We start from the raw sequence: 20426 nt of genomic DNA, 5'->3' as shown, positions 1-20426 counted from the left end.
CTTTGGAGTCCGAGGTCATGGGTTCGAATCCCGGCTCGGCCACTCGTCGGCTGTGTGACTGTGGACGAGTCACTTCACTTCTCTGCGCCTCAGTTCCCTCATCTGGAAAATGGGGATTAAGACTGTGAGCCTCACGTGGGACAGTCTGATTACCCCGTATCTCTCCCAGCGCTTAGAACAGTGCTCGGCCCATAGTAAGCGCTTAACAAATACCAACATCATTATTATTCTTATTCACTGTACTCGTCCCCTCGACTGTATATATTTTCATCACCCTATTTATTTTGTCAATGAGGCGAGCATGGCCTTGATTCTATTCATCTGCTATCGTTTTGAGATGTTCATCCCCTCGATTCTATCGATTGCCATTGTTCTCGTCTGTCCGTCTCCCCCGATCAGACCGTGAACCCGTCCCAGGGCAGGGACCGTCTCTATCTGTTACCGATTTGTCCATTCCAAGCGCTTAGTCCAGTGCTCTGCACATAGTAAGCGCTCAATAAATACCACCGAATGAATATTTCACGTTCTCTTCTTCCTGAACCCTCTTCCCAAGACTACACGACCAGACAGCGCTGCTCGTAATCCTTTCCTCGCCTCCCTCTCCCTTCTGCGTCGCCCCGACCTGTCCCTTTTTTCTTCCCCCCTTCCCAGCCCTGCGGCCCTGCTGGCAACGTGGCTCGGGGGCAGGAGCCCGGGCTTGGGAGTCAGAGGTCATGGGTTCTAATTCCCCCCTCTGCCACTTGTCAGCTGGGGGAGCAAGTCACTTCACTTCTCTGTGTCTCAGTGACCTCATCTGGAAAATGGTAATTAACTGGGAGGCTCCCGTGGGGCAACCTGATGACCCCGTCTCTCCCCCAGCGCTTCGAACAGTGCTCTGCGCATAGTAAGCGCTTAACAAATACCAACATTATTATTATTATTATTATTATTAACAAATACCAACAGTATCATTATTATTGTTTCATTTGTCCGGGAGGCTCACGCCAGGCTAATTTAAAATACCTCCCCACTCCTAGGAACAAACCATTTTTCCCTAAACACGCATGTAGCGGGAGTCGGAAGGAGCATATGCCACATAAAACCCAGCTCTGCCACCTGTCAGCTGTGTGACCTTGGGCAAGTCACTTAACTTCTCTGGGCCTCGGTTACCTCATCTGGAAAACGGGGATGAAGACTGTGAGCTCCACGTGGGACAACCTGATCGCACACTTTGCACATAGTAAGCGCTTAACAAATGCCATCATCATTATTATTCTTCTCTTTGCTGATGGAAAACACTGATTAAAGCTCTTGCGTGAATCCATAAACCACGGCGGTAATCACGAGGCGGCTTGAACTCCGGACCGTTCGGAGGCCCTGAAGGACGTCGCGACGGCTGCAGTCGGGGTCGGAAATGATCGAAGGCCATTTTGACCGGTGGATTCCGGCACGCGACCACACCCATTAATCGATCGATCGATCGTCAATGGTATTTATCGAGTGCTTACTACGGGCGGAGCACCGCACTAAACTGGGGGAGTCCGATGTAACGGAATAAACGGACAAGTTCCCGGTCAAAATGGTCAGCGCTCCCCACTCCAACCGCGCCGCCGTACAATGCAGGGGGTCAGTGATGCTGCTTTGCACATAGTAAGCGCTCAACATCATTGCCATCATCATTATTATCATTATTATAAAATCTAGATCGCTACAGTGATGAAGATTAGAAGTACCCGTAAATGTTTTGATTGCTTCTAAAACGAAATGCACTTCATCTTTAAATTCTCTGAAACAATCGAGCAGTTTGAGAGAGCATACTTAGAGAAGCATTGTGGCTCAGTGAAAAGAGCCGGGCTTGGGAGTCAGAGGTCATGGGTTCGAATCCCGGCTCTGCTACATGGCAGCTGTGTGACTGTGGGCAAGTCACTTCACTTCTCTGGGCCTCGGTGACCTCATCTGTAAAATGGGGATGAAGACTGTGCGCCCCATGTGGGACAACCTGATGACCTTGTATCCTCTCCAGCGCTAAGAACAGTGCCCTGCACATAGTAAGCACTTAACAAATGCCATCATTTATTTATCAGGGACAATCTGATTCCCCTGCATCTCCCCCAGCCCTTAGAACAGTGCTCTGCACATAGTAAGCGCTTAACAAATGCCAACGTTATTATTAGAGAAGCGGCGTGGCTCGGTGGAAAGGGCCCGGGCTTGGGAGTCAGAGGTCATGGGTTCGATTCCCACCTCCACCGCTCGTCAGCTGGGTGACTGTGAGCAAGACACTTCACTTCTCTGTGCCTCAGTGACCTCATCTGTCAAATGGGGCTGAAGACTGGGAGCCTCCCGTGGGGCGACCTGATGACCCCGTATCTACCCCAGCGCTTAGAACGGTGCCCGGCACATAGTAAGCGCTTAACAAATGCCAACGTGATTATCATGATCGTTACACCCCGGAGCCCCGGGGAGGATGGTGGATTCTCCGGCCCTGCGGCTCCTGAAGAGCAGGAATGCGGGGAGCGGGGTTACAGTGATTTTACTGTTCGAGCGGACAACGGACACTGCGGACACTGTGTTCCTTGGATTCTTTCCCACCCACCCGCTGACCCCCGGCCCCCTCCGTCTGGGCCCGGGCCCTCTCGGGGGTCCGCCTGCGCCCAGGGTCACCCCTTCCCACCCCCTCTCCCTCTTTCCTCGCTACGGAAACGTGTCTACTCCTTCATTCTATCGGATTTTTTGAAAAGCAGCGCGGCTCGGTGGAAAGAGCCCGCGCTGGGGAGTCAGAGGTCATGGGTTCGAATCGCGGCTCTGCCACTTGTCAGCTGCGGGACTGTGGGCAAATCATTTCACTTCTCTGTGCCTCAGTGACCTCATCTGTAAAATAGGGATTAACTGTGAGCCTCACGAGGGACGACCTGATGACCCTGTATCTACGCCAGCGCTTAGAACAGTGCTCTGCACCTAGTAAGCGCTTAACAAATGTGAATATTATTATTATTAATTACGATTGAATGAATATCTGGATGGTATCGACACCTCACTACTTGTGTTTTGTTGTGTTGTCTGTGTCTACCCCCCGGTTTAGACTATGACCCCGTGGCGCGGCAGGGACGGTCCCTGTTGCCGCACTGTCCACTCCCAGCGTTCAGTCCAGTGCTCAGCACAGAGTGAGCGTCCAATCGATACGAATGAATAAACGAATATGGATCTGGATGCTATTGACGCCTGACTACTTGTGTATTGTTGCGTTGTCTGCCTCCCCCCTTCTAGACTGTGACCCCGTGGCGGGGCAGGGACGGTCCCTGTTGCCGCACTGTCCACTCCCAGCGCTCGGTCCAGTGCTCCGCACATAGTAAGCGTCCAATCAATACTATTGAACGAATATCGACGCGGAGGCTATCGACGCCTACTTGTATTTTGTTGTGTTGTGCCGCCCCCCTTCAAGACAGCGAGCCCACGGCGGGGCGGGGACGGTCCCTACGTGCTGCCGCCCTGTCCACTCCCGGCGCTCGGTGTTCAGCACATAGTAAGCGCTCGATCGCTGGGACCGAAAGAACGGCGACCATGAGGGCAGAAGAGGGTGGGGAGGAGAAGAGGCGAGAGGAGGCCTCGTCCCTCATTCATTCATTCGATAGTATTTACTGAGCGCTTACTATGTGCAGAGCACTGGACTAAGCGCTTGGAATGTACACATCGGCAACAGATACAGTCCCTGCCCTTTGACGGGCAGACAAGAACAATGGCAATAGAATCGAGGGGAAGAACATCTCATAAAAACAATGGCAAATAAATAGAATCAGGGAGATGTACGTCTCATTAAACGAAATAAATAGGGTGATGAAGATATATACAGTCGGAGGCCGGGGCCCTGAGGGGAGGCGTCGTCCCTGAAGGGAGGCCTGGTCCCTGAGGGGAGGTGTCATCCATGAGGGGAGGCCTCGTCCCTGAGGGGAGGCCTGGTCCCTGAGGGGAGGCGTCATCCCTGAGGGGAGGCATCGTCCCTGAGGGGAGGCCTGGTCCCTGAGGGGAGGTGTCATCCCTGAGGGGAGGCGTCGTCCCTGAGGGGAGGTCTGGTCCCTGAGGGGAGGCGTCATCCCTGAGGGGAGGCCTCATCCCTGAGGGGAGGCGTCGTCCCTGAGGGGAGGTCTGGTCCCTGAGGGGAGGCGTCATCCCTGAGGGGAGGCTTGGTCCCTGAAGGGAGGCATCGTCCCTGAGGGGAGGTGTCGTCCCTGAGGGGAGGCCTGGTCCCTGAGGGGAGGTGTCATCCCTGAGGGGAGGTCTGGTCCCTGAGGGGAGGCGTCATCCCTGAGGGGAGGCGTCGACCCTGAGGGGAGGCGTCGTCCCTGAGGGGAGGCCTGGGCCCTGAAGGGAGGCCTCATCCCAGCTCTGCCTTTGAATCCCAGCTCTGCCACTTGTCAGCTGTGTAACTGTGGGCAAGTCACTTAACTTGTCTGGGCCTCAGTTACCCCATCTGTAAAATGGGGATGAAGACTGTGAGCCCCATGTGGGACAACCTGATTCCCCGGTGTCTCCCCCAGCGCTCAGAACAGTGGTCTGCACATAGTAGGCGCTTAACAAATACCAACATTATTATTATGTCCCTGAGGGGAGGTGTCGTCCCTGAGGGGAGGCCTGGTCCCTGAGGGGGGGGGGGCCTCATCCCTAAGGGGAGGCATCGTCCCTGAGGGGAGGCCTGGTCCCTGAAGGGAGGCGTCATCCCTGAGGGGAGGCGTCGTCCCTGAGGGGAGGCCTGGTCCCTGAAGGGAGGCATCGTCCCTGAGGGGAGGCGTCGTCCCTGAGGGGAGGCCTGGTCCCTGAAGGAAGGCATCGTCCCTGAGGGGAGGCGTCGTCCCTGAGGGGAGGCCTGGTCCCTGGAGGGAGGCATCGTCCCTGAGGGGAGGCCTGGTCCCTGAAGGGAGGCATCATCCCTGAGGGGAGGCCTGGTCCCTGAAGGGAGGCGTCGTCCCTGAAGGGAGGCATCATCCCTGAGGGGAGGCGTCGTCCCTGAGGGGAGGCCTGGTCCCTGAAGGGAGGCGTCATCCCTGAGGGGAGGCGTCGTCCCTAAGGGGAGACCTGGTCCCTGGAGGGAGGCATCGTCCCTGAGGGGAGGCGTCGTCCCTGAGGGGAGGCCTGGTCCCTGAAGGGAGGCGTCATCCCTGAGGGGAGGCGTCGTCCCTGAGGGGAGGCGTCGTCCCTGAGGGGAGGCCTGGTCCCTGAAGGGAGGCATCGTCCCTGAGGGGAGGCGTCGTCCCTGAGGGGAGGCCTGGTCCCTGAAGGGAGGCATCATCCCTGAGGGGAGGCGTCGTCCCCGAGGGGAGCGGGTGGGGCCACAATGGCGTTGGCGAAGGCGGGCCGCCGTGCTGACGTCACAGGCGGCGGCGTCAGAGCGGCCAAGGCGGCGCCCATTTTGAGTGGCGGTGGGCGGCCCAGGCCGGGCAGCCCGGGGCGGGCGGCCGCTTCTTCCCCCGCGTCCCCCGGCGCCGTCGCCCGCCAGCCGGTCCCGGCGGGGCGGGCATGGAGGAGGGCGTGGGGCTGGCCTCCCTGTGCGGCCCGGTGGAGCAGAAGGACGTGGGCGGCCGGCTGCAGGCGGGCCGGGACCTGCTGCGCTACCTGGGCGAGCCGGCCATCTCCCCCGACCTGGAGGAGGACCAGGCCCGGCTCCATCACACCGTCCACCAGGTGGTCGGCTGGCTCGCCTCCAGCAACTACAAGGCAAGGCGGGACCCCCGGGGGACCCCCTGCCCTGCCCGGGAGCGGGGGAGACGCTGGGACACTTGGCGAAGGATAATGGTGCTGCCGTTTGTTCAGCGCTGACTCTGTGCCCAGCGCCGGGGGAGACCCCAGGGATTCAGGTTGGCCCACGTGGGGCTCGCACGCTTCGTCCCCATTTTACAGATGGGGCGACTGAGGCCCCGAGGAGAATAATGTCGGGGTTTGTTCAGCGCTGACTCTGTGCCGAGCGCCGGGGGAGACCCCAGGGAATCAGGTTGGCCCACGTGGGGCTCGCACGCTTCGTCCCCATTTTACAGATGGGGTGACTGAGGCCCAGAGAAGGATAATAATGGTATTTGTTAAGCGCTTCCTAGGTGCGGAGCACTGTTCTACGCGCTGGGGGAGATCCAGGGTCATCAGGTTGTCCCACGTGAGGCTCACAGTCAATCCCCATTTTACAGACAAGGTAACTGAGGCCCAGAGAAGTGAAGTAATAATGTTGGTATTTGTTAAGCGCCTACTATGTGCAGAGCACTGTTCTGAGCGCTGGGGGAGACACAGGGTGATCAGGTCGTCCCACGTGAGGCTCACAGCTAATCCCCATTTTACAGACAAGGTAACCGAGGCCCAGAGAAGTGAAGTGACTTGCCCACAGTCACACAGCTGACGAGTGGCGGAGCCGGGAGTCGAACCCATGACCTCTGACTCCGAAGCCCGGGCTCTTTCCACTACTGATCACCCTGTAACCCCCAGCGCTTAGAACAGTGCTCTGCACATAGTAAGTGCTTAACAAATAATACCACCATTTATTTGTTTTTGTCAGCGGTGGGACCTCGGGTGAGTCGCTTCACTTCTTTGGGCCTCGGTTAATAACGATGTTGGTATTTGTCAAGTGCTTACTATGGTGCAGAGCCCTGGGGTAGACACAAGGGAATCAAGTTGTCCTATGTGGGGCTCACAGTCTTCATCCCCATTTTCCAGATGGGGTCACTGAGGCCCGGAGAATGATGATGATGATGATGATGGCGTTTGTTAAGCGCTTACTATGTGCGAAGCGCTCTTCTAAGCGCTGGGGGGGGGGATACCAGGTGATGAGGTTGTCCCACGGGCTGCTCACAGTCTTCATCCCCATTTTCCAGATGGGGTCACTGAGGCCTGGACAATGATGATGATGATGATGATGGCATTTAAGTGCTTACTATGTGCGAAGCACTCTTCTAAGCGCTGGGGCTGGGGATACGAGGTGATGAGGTTGTCCCATGTGCTGCTCACAGTCTTCATCCCCATTTTCCGGATGGGGTCACCGAGGCCCGGAGAAGCGAAGCGGCTTGCCCAGCGTCCCCCAGCTGACAGGCGGCGGGGCCGGGATTAGAACCCACCACCTCTGACTCCCCAGCCCGGGCTCTTGCCACCGAGCCACGCTGCCTCTCTGCTTCAGCCCGTTTTCTGGGCGCAGAGCACTGCGCTAAGCGCTTGGAAGGCCCAGTTCAGCGAGGAAGGCAGTGTCTTGGCCTCGGCTAGAGATGGGCTTTCCTTTTAGAAACACGTAGTAAACCCTTCTTCTCGTCGTTCCGTCTATTTCTGTCGATGCCTCTTCACGAGAAGCCGCGTGGCTCCGTGGAAGGAGCCCGGGCTTGGGAATCAGAGGTCGTGGGTTCCGATCCCCCCCCACCACAGTCAGCCGTGTGACTTTGGGCGAGTCACTTCACTTCTCCGGGCCTCGGTCTCTTCGCCCGTAAAACGGGGACGGAGAGCCTGAGCCCCACGCGGGACAACCTGACGACCTCGTATCTTCCCCAGCGCCTAGAACGGCGCCTGGCAGTGGGATTCGAATCCAGGGCCTCCGGACTCTAGCCGCCAGGCCGCGCCGCCGCTTCTGCCCCACCGGAGGTCCGTTCTTTGGAAAGATGGGGCGCCGTCCTCTACCCGATCCGCTGACCGTAGATGCCCGTTCAAGGCGGCCCCGGTTGCTGCCGAGGTCGGGACGATCTTCTTTTATTTCCTTTGGCCCCGGATGAGGAAAGGGATTCCCGACACCGCGGCCCCTCGCTTGCCCCGCCGCGGTCGGGTGACTCAAGCGCGCGCGGTCCCGGCGGGTCCGGGCCGGCGTCCAATTAAGTATTGATGACCGGGAGGGGAAAGTTTGGTGGTGCACGTGTGCGGTCAGTGCCGCGGCGAGGTGGCCACCTCGGGATGATCCGCCAAGAGACGTCCGCGGCTCCCGACGTTTGGTTTTCACCCGAGTCGTCTGGTGGCAGCGTTGCTCCAGAATGCGAGCTGGGGCGACCGACCTTCCCGTCGTCACGGTCTCTTTCCCGCGACTCCTTGCTTTTGAATCCTTAGGGAATCCCGTTGCCTCAGAAACGGGGACGAGATGAGGGTCGGGCCCCCACCCCCGGCCGGTCACTCTTCGGATGGGCTCGCGGCGGCTCCGGCCGCGAATGATAATTACGGCCCTGGAGCGCGCACTGGAATGCCAGGCGCCGTTCCGCGTCCTGGAAATGGGAAGCTTTCAAAACTCGCTGATGAGGAGCTGAAGGACGTTCAGCCGCGATAGCCAAGACATGGCATTTTGTCAGGAGCGGGGTCTTTCGGGAGCGAGGAATGTAAGAAAGTTTGAAAGAGCCAAGAGTGGTAAAAGCGGGCAGCTCTAGGAGCCGGGAAGGTGGCCAACTAAATGCATTTTAGAGAAGCGGCGTGGCTCAGTGGAAAGAGCCCGGGCTTGGGAGTCAGAGGTCGTGGGTTCGAATCCCCGCTCTGCCACTTGTCAGCTGGGTGACCTCGGGCAAGTCACTTCACTTCTCTGTGCCTCAGTTACCTTATCTGTAAAATGGGGATTAAGACTGGGAGCCTCAAGTGGGATGACCTGATGACCCTCTATCTATCCCAGCGCTTAGAACAGTGCTCTGCACCTAGTAAGTGCTTCACAAATACCAACATTATTATTTTACTCTCTCGAGTGCTGCTTAGAAGAGTGCTCTGCACAGAGTGCTCCTGTAAATGCTGTTGATTTTCCGGTCTCCGCTCTTCCCGTCTTCAGGGGCCTCCTAAAATCCCCCCTCCTTCCCCGAGCCCCCCTCATTTAACTCCCAGCCCCCCCAAGTTATCAGCCCAGCAGTCACCCCGAGTATTTCGGGGCAGCAGCGTGGCTCAGTGGAATGAGCCCGGGCTTGGAAGTCAGAGGTCATGGGTTCGAATGCCGGCTCTGCCACTTGCCAGCTGTGTGACTGTGGGCAAGTCACTTCACTTCCCTGTGCCTCAGTTCCCTCATCTGTAAAATGGGGATGAAGACTGTGAGCCTCACGTGGGACAGCCTGATTCCCCTGTGTCTACCCCCGTGCTTAGAACAGTGCTCTGCACATAGTCAGCGCTTAAATACCAACATTATTATTATTATTATTATTTCTCCCCATCCTCAGCCCTCGTGTGCAGGCATACACAATTGAACTTTAAATTCTGCTATCTCGGAACATTCTCTCCGGTCTCTGTGCTGCTGCTTGTTCTTCCCACTGCTCTCGCTACTCCCACGACTTATTTTTATGGTATTAAGTGATTACTGGGTGCCAGGCACTGGACTAAGCACTGGGGGGGGCAGATAGAAGATGATGGGGTCGGACACGGCCTTAACCCCCCTTTTACAGATGAGGTAACCGAGGCACGGAGAAGTGCGGTGACTTGATCGAGGTCGCGCGGCAGATTTCCAGGCCTCTGCTCTTAGAGAAGCAGCGTGGCTTAGTGGGAAGAGCCCGGGCTTGGGAGTCAGAGGTTGTGGGTTCTAATTCAGGCTCTGCCACTTGTCAGCTGTGTGACCTCGGGCCAGTCACGAAACTTCAGTGACCTCATCTGTGAAATGGGGATTCAGACCGTGAGCCCCACCTGGGACAGCCTGATAACCTCGTATCTCCCCCAGCGCTTAGAACAGTACTTGGCACGTAGTAAGCGCTTAACAAATATCAACATCATCATTATTATTATTCCCGCTGTCACGCTGCTTCCGCTAACAAATTACCTGTAACTATTTTATAATCCTGTCTCTCCCGAGAGGTTCTCTGCCCACAAGGAGCGTACATTTTATTTTATTTGGCCTTTGTTGCTCTTCCACGGTCAGGTGCTACTACTAGATTTGATTCCTCCAACCCTATTGAGTGGCCCAACTGAGTTACTGTTGCATTCATTTAGCTAAAAGTCCCGCGGTCTCGTCAATCAGCGATATTTATTGAAACGCTTACAACGTGCGGAGCATTCTACTAAGCGCTTGGGAGAGTACCACACAACAGAATGAGCAGACACATCCCCCCGCCTGTAACGCGCTTGCCCTTTAGGGAGGGAGACGGGCATTAATACGAACCAATAACCGATAATCGTGGAGACGCTTAAATTGCGCTTACTTAAAAAACTTCTTCCGCCCTCCCCCCGCCCAGTATTAGTTATTTGCGGCAGCCGCTGCTATTTTTCCCCCGTTGTGCCTGGCTGAGGTCGTGACGGTTTAGAAGCCGGAATCAGGGATCGGATTGCCGCAGGATGGCTCATCCGGGCCCTGCCCCCTACAACGCGGGAGCCCACCGCTGGGCCGAGTCATTCGAGGGGAATAAGATTGTGACCTGGGCTCCAAACTAGAGCTCATCTCACGGAGCGTGGCATCAGGGCAGAGGCCTGGTGGTGTTGGATGGCGATCACTCTGAGTGGTTCGCAAGAAACCCGAGACGTTTGAGCGACCGCGGCGTAAAAACCGACAAGGAAGGGCAAGGCAGATGGTCACCTAGGAGAAGAAGGGCGAAAGCCAGGCGAGTCGGCAGGAATACGGTAGTCAGTGGTTCCCGGGGACGGGTAGGTTATCTAGAGGAGGAAATTGCACGCGGGAGAATCGAGCCTCGAGAGAGAACTCGCCCAAGTTTCGGGTGTGAGGGTGGCCTTAATTATTGAAGGCCCCTCTCCTCCAAGAGGCCTTCCCTGACTCAGCCCTCCTTCCCTCTTCTTCCACTCCCTTCCTCCTCTTCCACTCCCTTCTGCGTCGCCTTGACTCGCTCCCTTTATTCATCCCCGCTTCCGGCCCCGTAGCACTTAGGTCCTCATCTGTCAGTTATTTCCTTTAATGTCTGTCTCCCCCTCTAGTCCGTAAGGTCGTTGTGGGCAGGGAATGCGTCTGTTTATTGTTATATTATTCTCCCCCCAACGCTTCGTACGTCGCTCTGCACACGGTAAGCGCTCAAACTAACCCTTGAGCCACTTTTGGTTCTCTAGCAGTCGAAATTCAGCTCCCAGAGGAACCCCCATCATACCTTCGCCAGGATCTTGGGCAGATTTTACTCCAAATCACCAGAATGGCCATCCCCGATGGGTTCCCTTCCCCCCTCCTCTTTACCCCCACCATTAGGAAAGGTCTGATGCGAAGTAGTGACGCCCGTGCGCCCATTGTTGGGTAGGGATTGTCTCCATTTGTTGCCCAATTGTCCTTTCCAAGCGCTTAGTACAGTGCTCTGCACACTGTAAGCGCTCAGTACGATGGAATGAATGCAAAGCTGGAAGCGATAACTGCCAGGAGCCGATCCCGGATCCCGTAAGCCGTCACTCCCCTCTCGAACCTCGGAAGACGATCCCCTCGTCCTCTCTCATCCACGCCAGTGGAACCCATCAGAAAAAGAGGAACGGTATTTCAGCCTTCTGGCAGATGCGATCATCCCCGAGTCACATTTATTGAGTGCCTGTCTGTGCAGAGCATTGTACTGAACGCTTGGGAGAGTAGAATGTGACAAGAGTTGGTAGACACAATCCTGGCACACAATGAGCTTACAGTCAGGTGGAGGTCAGACATAAATATAAATTACGGTTATGTACGTAACTGCTGGGGGCCTGATCAGTGATATTTGAATGCGTACTATGTGCAGAACGCTAAGTGCCTGGGAGAGTACGATACAACAGAATTAGCTCCCTGACTATGGTGATGCCTCTTGTTATTCACACCCCTAACCCCTCCAACCACTTCGGCCTCCTCGTTCTTTCTCCTCCCATTTTGTCATCCTCTTCTTTCCCTTCCTCCTCTCTATCCCCGCAGCTGAGCTGGATAAGTGCTTGACCCAGCAAAACTGTTATGGCCTTACTTGTTTTTTGTTTTGTTTTTGGATTTTTTTTAAAAGTAGTTACCGAAACTTCCTCCTAGTTACTAGTTGAACTTGACCCCTCCTTTAAAGCTGTCCTTTAATTTCTAGTGAATTGAAATCTGGAAATTTCCATCTGCAGCATTTAAAGGTTTTCTGACCTGCGTCTGCCATTTTCGGTAACGTAAAGGCCGATGGAATGTTCCAGCTCCTTGTCGTATTGAGCCATTCCAGGAAGGCTTTCCCTCTGCCCTTATTGGAGTTCTGTTCACAGGAGGCAGAAGGAAAAGGATCCTTTCAAAGACAGCACGGCCGGGTCGTGACGAAGGGAATGGGCTTCTCAGTTCCTGACGATTTCTCTTGTCACACTTAACTATTCTCACCTTTCTTAACGGTGGTATTGATTCAGTGCTTTCTGTCGGGCACTGAAGGGCTGGGGAAGATCTCGACTCGTCGGAATCTCTTCCAACCCGGATGTTGATTTTTCTCGGCTTCATTCTGCCCAGCTAGAAAATTTATATTTCCTAATAATGACATTTATTAAGTGCTTACTGTGTGACAATCGTAGTGAGAAGCAGCGTGGCCTAGTAGAAAGAGCAAGGGTCTGGGAGTCAGGGGATCTGGGGGTCAAATCCCGACTCTGTCAGATACTTGCCGTGTGACCTTGGGCAAGTCAGTTAACTTCTCCGTGCCTCTGTTTTTGCGTTCTTAGACAATGCGCCCCATGCGGGACAGGGACTGTGTCCAATCTAACTCACTTATATCAACCTTAACGCTTAGAAAAGGGTTTGACGCGTAGCAAGCGCTTAACAAATACCATTAAAAAAAAGTCGCTGTTCTAAGCAATGGAGTAGATACAAGTTAATCAGGTTGGACACAGTCCGTTTCTTTGAGCCTGATGGTGGGTTGGCCTAATGTACAAAATTTACCATTATGCTTTTACCCCATTTTTAAATTCCAAACATATAAAGGATTCTGCTTTATCGGAGGCTTTCGCTTCGACACGCAGGCCCATCAAACTGCAAGGACCGGTCGCGGAACCTCCCTCATTCTCCCAGATGCCCTACTTCGAGGGTTGGCGACCATCTTTTTCATCACGCGTCATCAGTGATATTTACTGAGCGCTTACTGCATGCAGAGCACCGCCCTAAATGTTTGGGAGAGAGGAAGACAACGGAGCTCCCTATCCACACCGAACTGACAGGCTAGAGGGGGAGACAGACCTTACCAGAAGTACCTACTTTATAGAATATAATTTATAGATGGATTCTGGTTCTTTTTCCAGTGGGACCAAAGAAAACGAAAGCTCGGAGTAGTTGGCCCGCCACGACCCCGAGAATTCGCGGCCCCACCCCCTGCCCCTCGGAACCCGGGCAGTTCCGTCAGGCGTCAGGCGGGGAACGACTATATCGTAGCAGCAGCCGCCACCGGAGAAGGGAGAGATGGGGAAAAGAGAGAAGATGGCGGGTTGGGGAAGGGAGGCAGAAACACCCTTTGGGGCGCAAGTCCCGCAGCAAGTCTGCCTGGTTAACTCTGCCCGCTAGGATGGGTGGACGCCGAGAGGACCTTGGGGACCTTGGATGGGATTAGAACCCACGACCTCTGACTCCAAGCCTGGGCTCTTTCCACTAAGCCACGCTGCTTCTACACTTCAAGTCACTTCACTGGGCCTCAGTTACCTCATCTGTAAAATGGGGATGAAGACTGTGAGCCCTGTATGGGACAGGGACTGTGTCCACTTTAATTAGCTTGTAGCTACCCCAGCGCTCGGTACAGTGCCTGGCACATAGTAAGCATTACAGACAAACCATTTAAAAAAGCAAAAACAGAAAGCCTCCTGCTTGCTGTGATAGGGCAGGCCAAGGCCTCTGCCCTCACCCGGGTTGTGGCCTTCAAGTGCTGTCGAGACTAGGTACTGACGCTTAGGTCCTTTATTTCTGGCCGGCCCCACCCGTTCTAGAGGATACCGTTTCGGAGTCATCGTCTTCCACGTGACTCAGTTTCCCCGAGCGGCCTCCCCTCCGCCTGGGCATCATGGAGCTGTGGAATCTGCCGGTCCACCCCTTCGCAGAGCAGTGCCCGGGTTCCGCGTGGCACGCTTCATGCCGGCAGGGTCTCCCTTTAGTTGGCGGAACGGAGAAGGCCGTGAGACTGTCTGGCCGTAGCCCCGTGCCTCGTTTTCTTGGACTCGCCTCCCCGCCGACTCTGCGACCCGGACCCGTCCGGCGGGGGATCAAGGTAGACTCCAGCGAGGGGCCGGAAACTACCCGCAGGGGCGGAAAGTCTCCTTCGCGGGGCCCAGAGGGAGTGGAAAAAATAGCCGACGGGAGACCGAGACGAAGCTCCCCACTTTTGAAGAATGTTCCTTTCCTTGTGTTTGGTTTGTAATCTATGAATACACTAATAAGGGAAGAAAGCCAGCGGTAATGGCTCAGCAAGGCACCGGAGTTTGGCACGTTCAGGTTTTTCATCGCTGAAAATGGGCTTTTGGCAGGATTGTGCGGTTCAGGTAACCTCTAAGTGCCGGAGTGGAAATTTCCAGATTTCAATTCACTAGAAAAAACTAAAGGCTAGGGGAATAACCCGTGCTTCTGCTCAGTGAGCCAAACGGCAGGAGAAAGAACTTTTTTTTTTTTTTTGCAAGCAATGAACATCTCCAGGCTGTGAGCTAGGCTTAATGTAAGGTCGCAGCCTTTAATTTCCTTCGATGCTGTGTTTACGTGTAGCTGTCTTTCAGGTCTAACCTTTTCTCCAAGTGATTTCTTTCCAGAAGCGCGGATAATACTCTTTTCTAGATTAAGGCTCTAGTGTCATGGGGGAGGTTAGAGAGAGTTTAAGGGGATATAAAATTGTCCAATCTCTTTTTTTTTCCTCCTGTGGTTCATTTAAATGTCACTGGAAGTTGTAGCGTATCAAATGAGCATTTAATCAAGAATGCCGCTGTGTCAGTTTTGGTAATGGCTGAGGAGAAGAAAGCGCTTGAAGGAATCGATCAGACGGTGGCATTTACTGAGTGCTTACTATTCATTCATCTGTGCATTCGGTCGTATACACTGAGCACTTACTGTGTGCAGAGCACTGCACTGAGCGCTCGGAAAGTGCAGTCCAGCAACAAATAGACTGTAAGCCCGTCAAAGGGCAGGGACTGTCTCTATCTGTTACCAATTTGTACATTCCAAGCGCTTAGTACAGTGCTCTGCACATAGTAAGCGCTCAATGAATACTATTGAGTGAATGAATGAGATAGAGACAATCCCTGCCCAACAACGGGGTCACAATCTAGAGGGGAGAGACAGACAGCAAAACAAGTAAACAGGCATCAAGAGCATCAATATAGGTAGATAGAATTATAGATATATGCACATCATTAATAAAATAAATAGAAAAATAAATAGGTACAAGTAGACACAAGTGCTCTGGGGCGGGGAGAGGGGTAGAGCGGAGGGAGGGAGTCGAGGCGATGGGGAGGGGAGGAGGAGCAGAGGGAAAGGGGGGTTCAGTCTGGGAAGGCCTCCAGGAGGAGGTGAGCTTTCAGGAGGGCTTTGAAGAGGGGAAGAGAGCTAGTTTGGTGGTTGTGAGGAGGGAGGGCGTTCCAGGCCAGAGGTGGGACGTGGGCCAGGGGTCGACGGCGGGACGGGTGAGAACGAGGCGTAGTGAGGAGGTTAGCGGCAGAAGAGCGGAATGAGTGGGCTGGGCTTTTGTCAGTGCTGGTGATTTTTCGCTTGGGTCCTGGACTGTGGGATTATGAAAATATTGAGAAAGAGAAACACATTGGAAGTGAGACTCAATCTCCGCATCTGATTTCTTCATTAATTTTTCTCTCAAGTCCACCACTAGGGAGCCGAAAGAGTTCTCGTCGTTTATAAAGCGGAATCGTTCATTCATTCAATAGTATTTATTGAGCGCTTACTATGCGTAGACTACTGTACTGAGCGCTTGGAATGGACAAATCGGTAACGGATAGAGACGGTCCCTGCCCTTTGACGGGTTTACGGTCTAATCGGGGGAGACGGACGGACGAGAACGATGGCAATAGATAGAATCGAGGGGCAGAACGTCTCATTAAAACGATAGCAGATAAATAGAATCAGGGTGACGTACATCTCATTAACAAAATAAATAGGGTGATGAAGATATATACAGTCGAGCGGACGAGTACGGTGCCGAGGGGAGGCGACGGGAGAGGGGGAGGAGCGGAGGGAGAGGGGGGAGAAGAGGGTTTAGCTGCGGAGAGGTGAAGGGGGGTAGAGGGAGCAGAGGGAAAAGGGGAGCTCAGTCTGGGAAGGCCTCTCGGAGGAGGTGAGCTTTAAGTAGGGTTTCGAAGAGGGGAAGAGAACGAGTTTGGCGGAGGTGAGGAGGGAGGGCGTTCCGGGACCGCGGGAGGACGTGGGCCGGGGGTGGACGGCGGGATAGGCGAGCACGGGGGACGGCGAGGAGGTGGGCGGCGGAGGAGCGGAGCCCGCGGGGTGGGCGGTGGAAAGAGAGAAGGGAGGAGAGGAAGGGGCAAGGTGATGGAGAGCCTCGAAGCCTAGAGTGACAAGTTTTTGTTTAGTGCGGAGGTCGATGGGCAACCACCGGGGTGTTTTAAGAAGGGGAGTGACAGGCCCAGAGCGTTTCTGCAGGAAGATGAGGTGGGCAGCGGAGTGAAGAATAGACCGGAGCGGGGAGAGAGAGGAGGAAGGGAGATCAGAGAGCAGGCTGACCCAGTAATCTAGCCGGGATATTACGACAGCCTGTAGCAGTGAGATCAGTAAGAAGCGGGAAGTAAGCAGTAAGCGTCGACATCTTCATGTGCAGAGTGCTTGGGAGAGAGTGCACTACAACAGATTCTGCGGTCACGTTCCCTGCCGCAACGAGCTTGCAGTCCAGAGGGGCACTGAATGTGTTTTCGGAGTTTAACCCTAGATTATATTAAGAGCCAACGTTAACTGGATCTCGGGGTTGCCCTTGAGCAGCTTCTTTTCAATGAATACTGCATTTTTGGGAGGGTACCCAGGTGTTTTTCTCCGTCAGTGTTTCTTCAGTTAAGTTAAATATCGACAGATGGAAGCGTTACCCTGGGAGAACCGGCGTAATCGTGCATAATCTTTAGTCACCCAGTCGTAGTGGAATTTTAGTTGCCCCAAGATTGGGTATCACTAATGTATTGTAGCTTTAAACTTTAACTAAAGCACAACTGAATGTCAGTGAGTAGAATAGCAGATTACATTTTCAGCCTGAAATGGCTGGAGTAGTTTAAATAGCTGTTTTCCGTCAAGGCAAACCTGGGTGGTTTCCAGATGATTAGCTGGAGCCAACGAAACAGGATTTTCCCCGTCCACCTAGATGGTCCTTTTCTTCATTTTTCTTCCTCCTTCCTTGCCGCCCTCCCATCTCTAAAGCTTCACTCGGACTCTTGCCAGCACGTTCCACCTTGCTCCCTTCTGCCGTTGGAAAACGTCCCGCGGCTCTCCACCCTCCGCTTTGTCTGAGGCAAGGTACGGCCCGCCGCTTTCTCTCCTCACCCAAGACTTCTCTCCCTGGTCAGGAAAGGGGCAAAGCAACAGTCGGTGGTTTTTGTTGCCGAGCACTGTGCTAAGCACTTGGGAGAGCACACTAGAGTAGACAGATGCCATCCTGGGTCTGAAGGGGCGTACACGGCTCTCCCTAACTTAGATTGGCAAGACGTCATTAAGCGGGTGGGGAGAGAGACATAAGACATCCAGACTGTCGGCTCGTTCCCGACTCTGATCATCATGGGCAGGGATTGTGTTGCTCCCAAGCGTTTAGCTCAGAGCACCGCACAGAGTAAGCACTTACAAAAGCAGCGAGGCTCGGTAGAAAGAGCACGGCCTTGGGAGTCGGAGGACGTGCGGTCTAATCCCGGCTCCGCCACTTGTCTGCTGTGTGACCTCGGGCAAGCCACTTAACCTCTCTGTGCCTCGATGACCTCATCTGTAAAATGGGGATCCAGACTGTGAGCCCCACGTGGGACAACCCGATGACCTTGGATCCACCCCAGCGCTTAGAACAGTGCTCTGCACATAGTAAGTGCTTAACAAATGCCAACATTATTATTATTGTTATTAGAGCTTCTCCTGAGTCTCGGGAGGCAGGAGTTCACAGGTCCAGCATGGGGGCTGTGGGAACCACCCCCTCTTCCCCCGTCCACTTCCCGCCAGTCGAGAACCCCAGGGTCTCCAGAGCACCCGGCTTCCCTCTCCCCCCCAAGACCCCTCGAGGCGTGAGTGTGAGCTCAGTGGACGAACGATTCCTAGAAGCCCTGCCTTCCTCCGTGGCCGGCGCCGTCCCCACCCCCCGAGAGGAAACGATCACTCTACCTACAGGTTGAGCACCCAGCGTCATTTTCAAGGGGTGATGCTTCCTCCTTTCGATGTCAAGTAAGATTTTTGCCACGTTAGTCCTTCAAAGTGAAAGGAAGCAGACAGATGTGACTCAAATGTGTAATCGCTCAGTAAATTCCTAGTATTTATTGAGGGCCCCTGCGCTTGGCATTCGACCCGATCTCCTCCTTTGGAGTCGGTAGCGGAGCAGAGAAGAGACGCTTCGATCATTTACAGATGGGAACAAGCAGAATGGCTATTTGGGTGAAAGCCTCAGTAATAGGACATGTACAGAAGTGGTTGTGAGTTTGTAATCAGTAGCTTCTATTGAGCCCCCACTCTGTGCAGAATACTGTGTTAAGCACTTGGGAAGAAAGCATGATCCCTGCTCTCGAGGATTTTACAGTTCATTTTGTCACAGTCCATCCAAGCCTTCTCTGAAACGTTCCTCTGAGCGGTAGCTACAGGTCAACATTTTCTATTTTGCTATAGGGTAGAGATTCTGTGCAGCGCTTAGGCTAAAGGGGCTGAGTTTTTGAAAATGGCAAAAATTCACGTCCTTTCCCAAAACTTTCCTCGTAGCCCTTTTCACATTCTGCCACGGCAGGGAATGTATTCAGATGGATTCGTCACGAAGACGTGTATTAAAAAGTGTAGCCACCACTCTAATATGGATCGAGTTCTGAAGCATTATAGGCGAGGTGGGGAACAGAAAGGATCGAGAATGGAGACGGATCGGGATTTTTGAAGCCGACGCGAGGGCCGGCCCGATCTGTCCGGGACTCCGCTAAGCTTTATTGCACCTGTACCGCTCGGTCCCGGGATTAACAGTGAAAGGTTGGCATTTTCATGGTTTGGTTGTTTCACCTGGAAGATTTTCTCCGCGTGCTCTTGCCCAGAAGAATAAAAAAGCCGTCGGTCTATTTTGGATCGGCGGTCATTAGAAATAGAAGAGGCACTAAATAAATAAATGAGCTTAAGCCACAAAGAACCTGACGCTGTGCATTATTCAGTAGGCCTAGTAAAACTGGAGCAGCATTTGACATTCTGAGGACGAAACCTTATTTCTGGGCTCGAGGCAAGGGACGCTGTAAAAACAGACCCTTCTAGAGGTACTCTCCTGCCCTCTGAAAATGGAGTTTGACTGAAGCAGTAAATAGTTCTAAAAGTATTCCGTTGTACCTTGATGGTTTATCTTCAGCTTCAGTTGTTCTTTGCTGTTGGTTTTTGTTTTTTAGTGGCATTCGCTAAGCATTTGCTATGTAGTAAGCACTGTACTAAGCGCAGGTATAGATAAAAGATAATCAGTTTGGACACAGCCCCTGCCTTACCTGGGGCTCACAGTCTAAACAGGAGGAAGAACAGGTATTAATTCCCTATTGTGCAGTTGAGAAAATGGAGGCGTGGGGAGTGACTTGCCCAAGGTCACGCATCAAACAAATGGCAGAGGCGGGATTAGAACCCACGTCCGACGACTCCCGGACCCGTGCTCTTTCCGTAAGGCCGTGCCGCTTCCCCGTTTATTAAATGGGCCTTTGGAATGGAAACGAATTAGTAGACGGCGCTTTGAACAAGGGTTCCCGAACGGCATTTTGCTGAAGCTGCTATGAAAGGCCGTCGGATTGTTTCGCATTTTATCGTTAGGCTAATGAGGATAAATGTTTTGAATTGAAAGCAGCTAGAAAATAATGAAATATGTGAAACACCGAAGGTAACTACATTCAGTTCTGCCAGCATGTACGCTTTCATTAGACATTTTGGCTAGACTCAAGCAATCAGTCGTATTTATTGAACTCCTGCTGTGTGGAGAGGACTGTGCTAAGCGCTTGGGAGAGTATAACGTATCAGAGTTGGTGGACAAGTTCCCTACCCACAAGGAGCTTCTAGTCTAATAATCCATAAGAAGCAGGCAATGTCAGTCACTCTTTCTCTTGATACGTTTTCTTGGACTTAAAAGACGGTCTCGACCATCCTGTTCAAAATATGCAGTGTAGAAACCGAGGGCTGTGCGTTATGTGAAATTAATGTAGTTCCTCTTGTGTGTAATCTTCTGAGAGAAATTCAAGCCTCAGGGGCTGGTTGATCTGAAAAACATTTCATCCGTCTCAGGCTCGGAATCCAACCAAGAGCCCAAGTCAGTCGGCACTAACACAGTGAGAAGCATCGTGACCTAGTGGAAAGGAGCGTGGGCGTGGGAGTCGGGACCTGGGTTCTAATCCTGACTCTGCCAAAGGCTGTGTCACCTTGGGCAAGTCCCTTAACTTCTGCATGGCTCAGTGGAAAGAGCCTGGGCTTGGGAGTCAGAGGTCATGGGTTCGAATCC

The 20426-nt window shown here is 53.7% G+C and overlaps 1 protein-coding gene across 40 annotated transcripts in view; it reads left to right on the top strand.

Moving 5' to 3' along the window:
* Positions 1-5435: 5435 nt before the first annotated feature.
* Positions 5436-20426, top strand: part of CLASP2 (cytoplasmic linker associated protein 2) — a 175354-nt gene continuing 160363 nt past the window's right edge. For 10 of the 40 annotated variants that reach the window (XM_039915109.1, XM_029048878.2, XM_029048875.2 and 7 more), the window contains exon 1: positions 5441-5685. In XM_039915109.1, coding sequence (XP_039771043.1) covers positions 5488-5685 — 198 coding nt within the window. In that variant the 5' untranslated portion in view covers positions 5441-5487. Of the gene's footprint in view, positions 5686-20426 lie in introns of all 40 variants that reach the window. The other 30 variants (XM_039915112.1, XM_029048870.2, XM_039915101.1 and 27 more) reach the window with 5 other exon arrangements.

The sequence above is a fragment of the Ornithorhynchus anatinus genome, chromosome 21 (assembly GCF_004115215.2).
Source record: "Ornithorhynchus anatinus isolate Pmale09 chromosome 21, mOrnAna1.pri.v4, whole genome shotgun sequence".
In the NCBI taxonomy this organism is placed as follows: domain Eukaryota; kingdom Metazoa; phylum Chordata; class Mammalia; order Monotremata; family Ornithorhynchidae; genus Ornithorhynchus; species Ornithorhynchus anatinus.
Note: the sequence above shows the minus strand (reverse complement) of the source record. Positions and strands in the feature narration are given on the sequence as shown.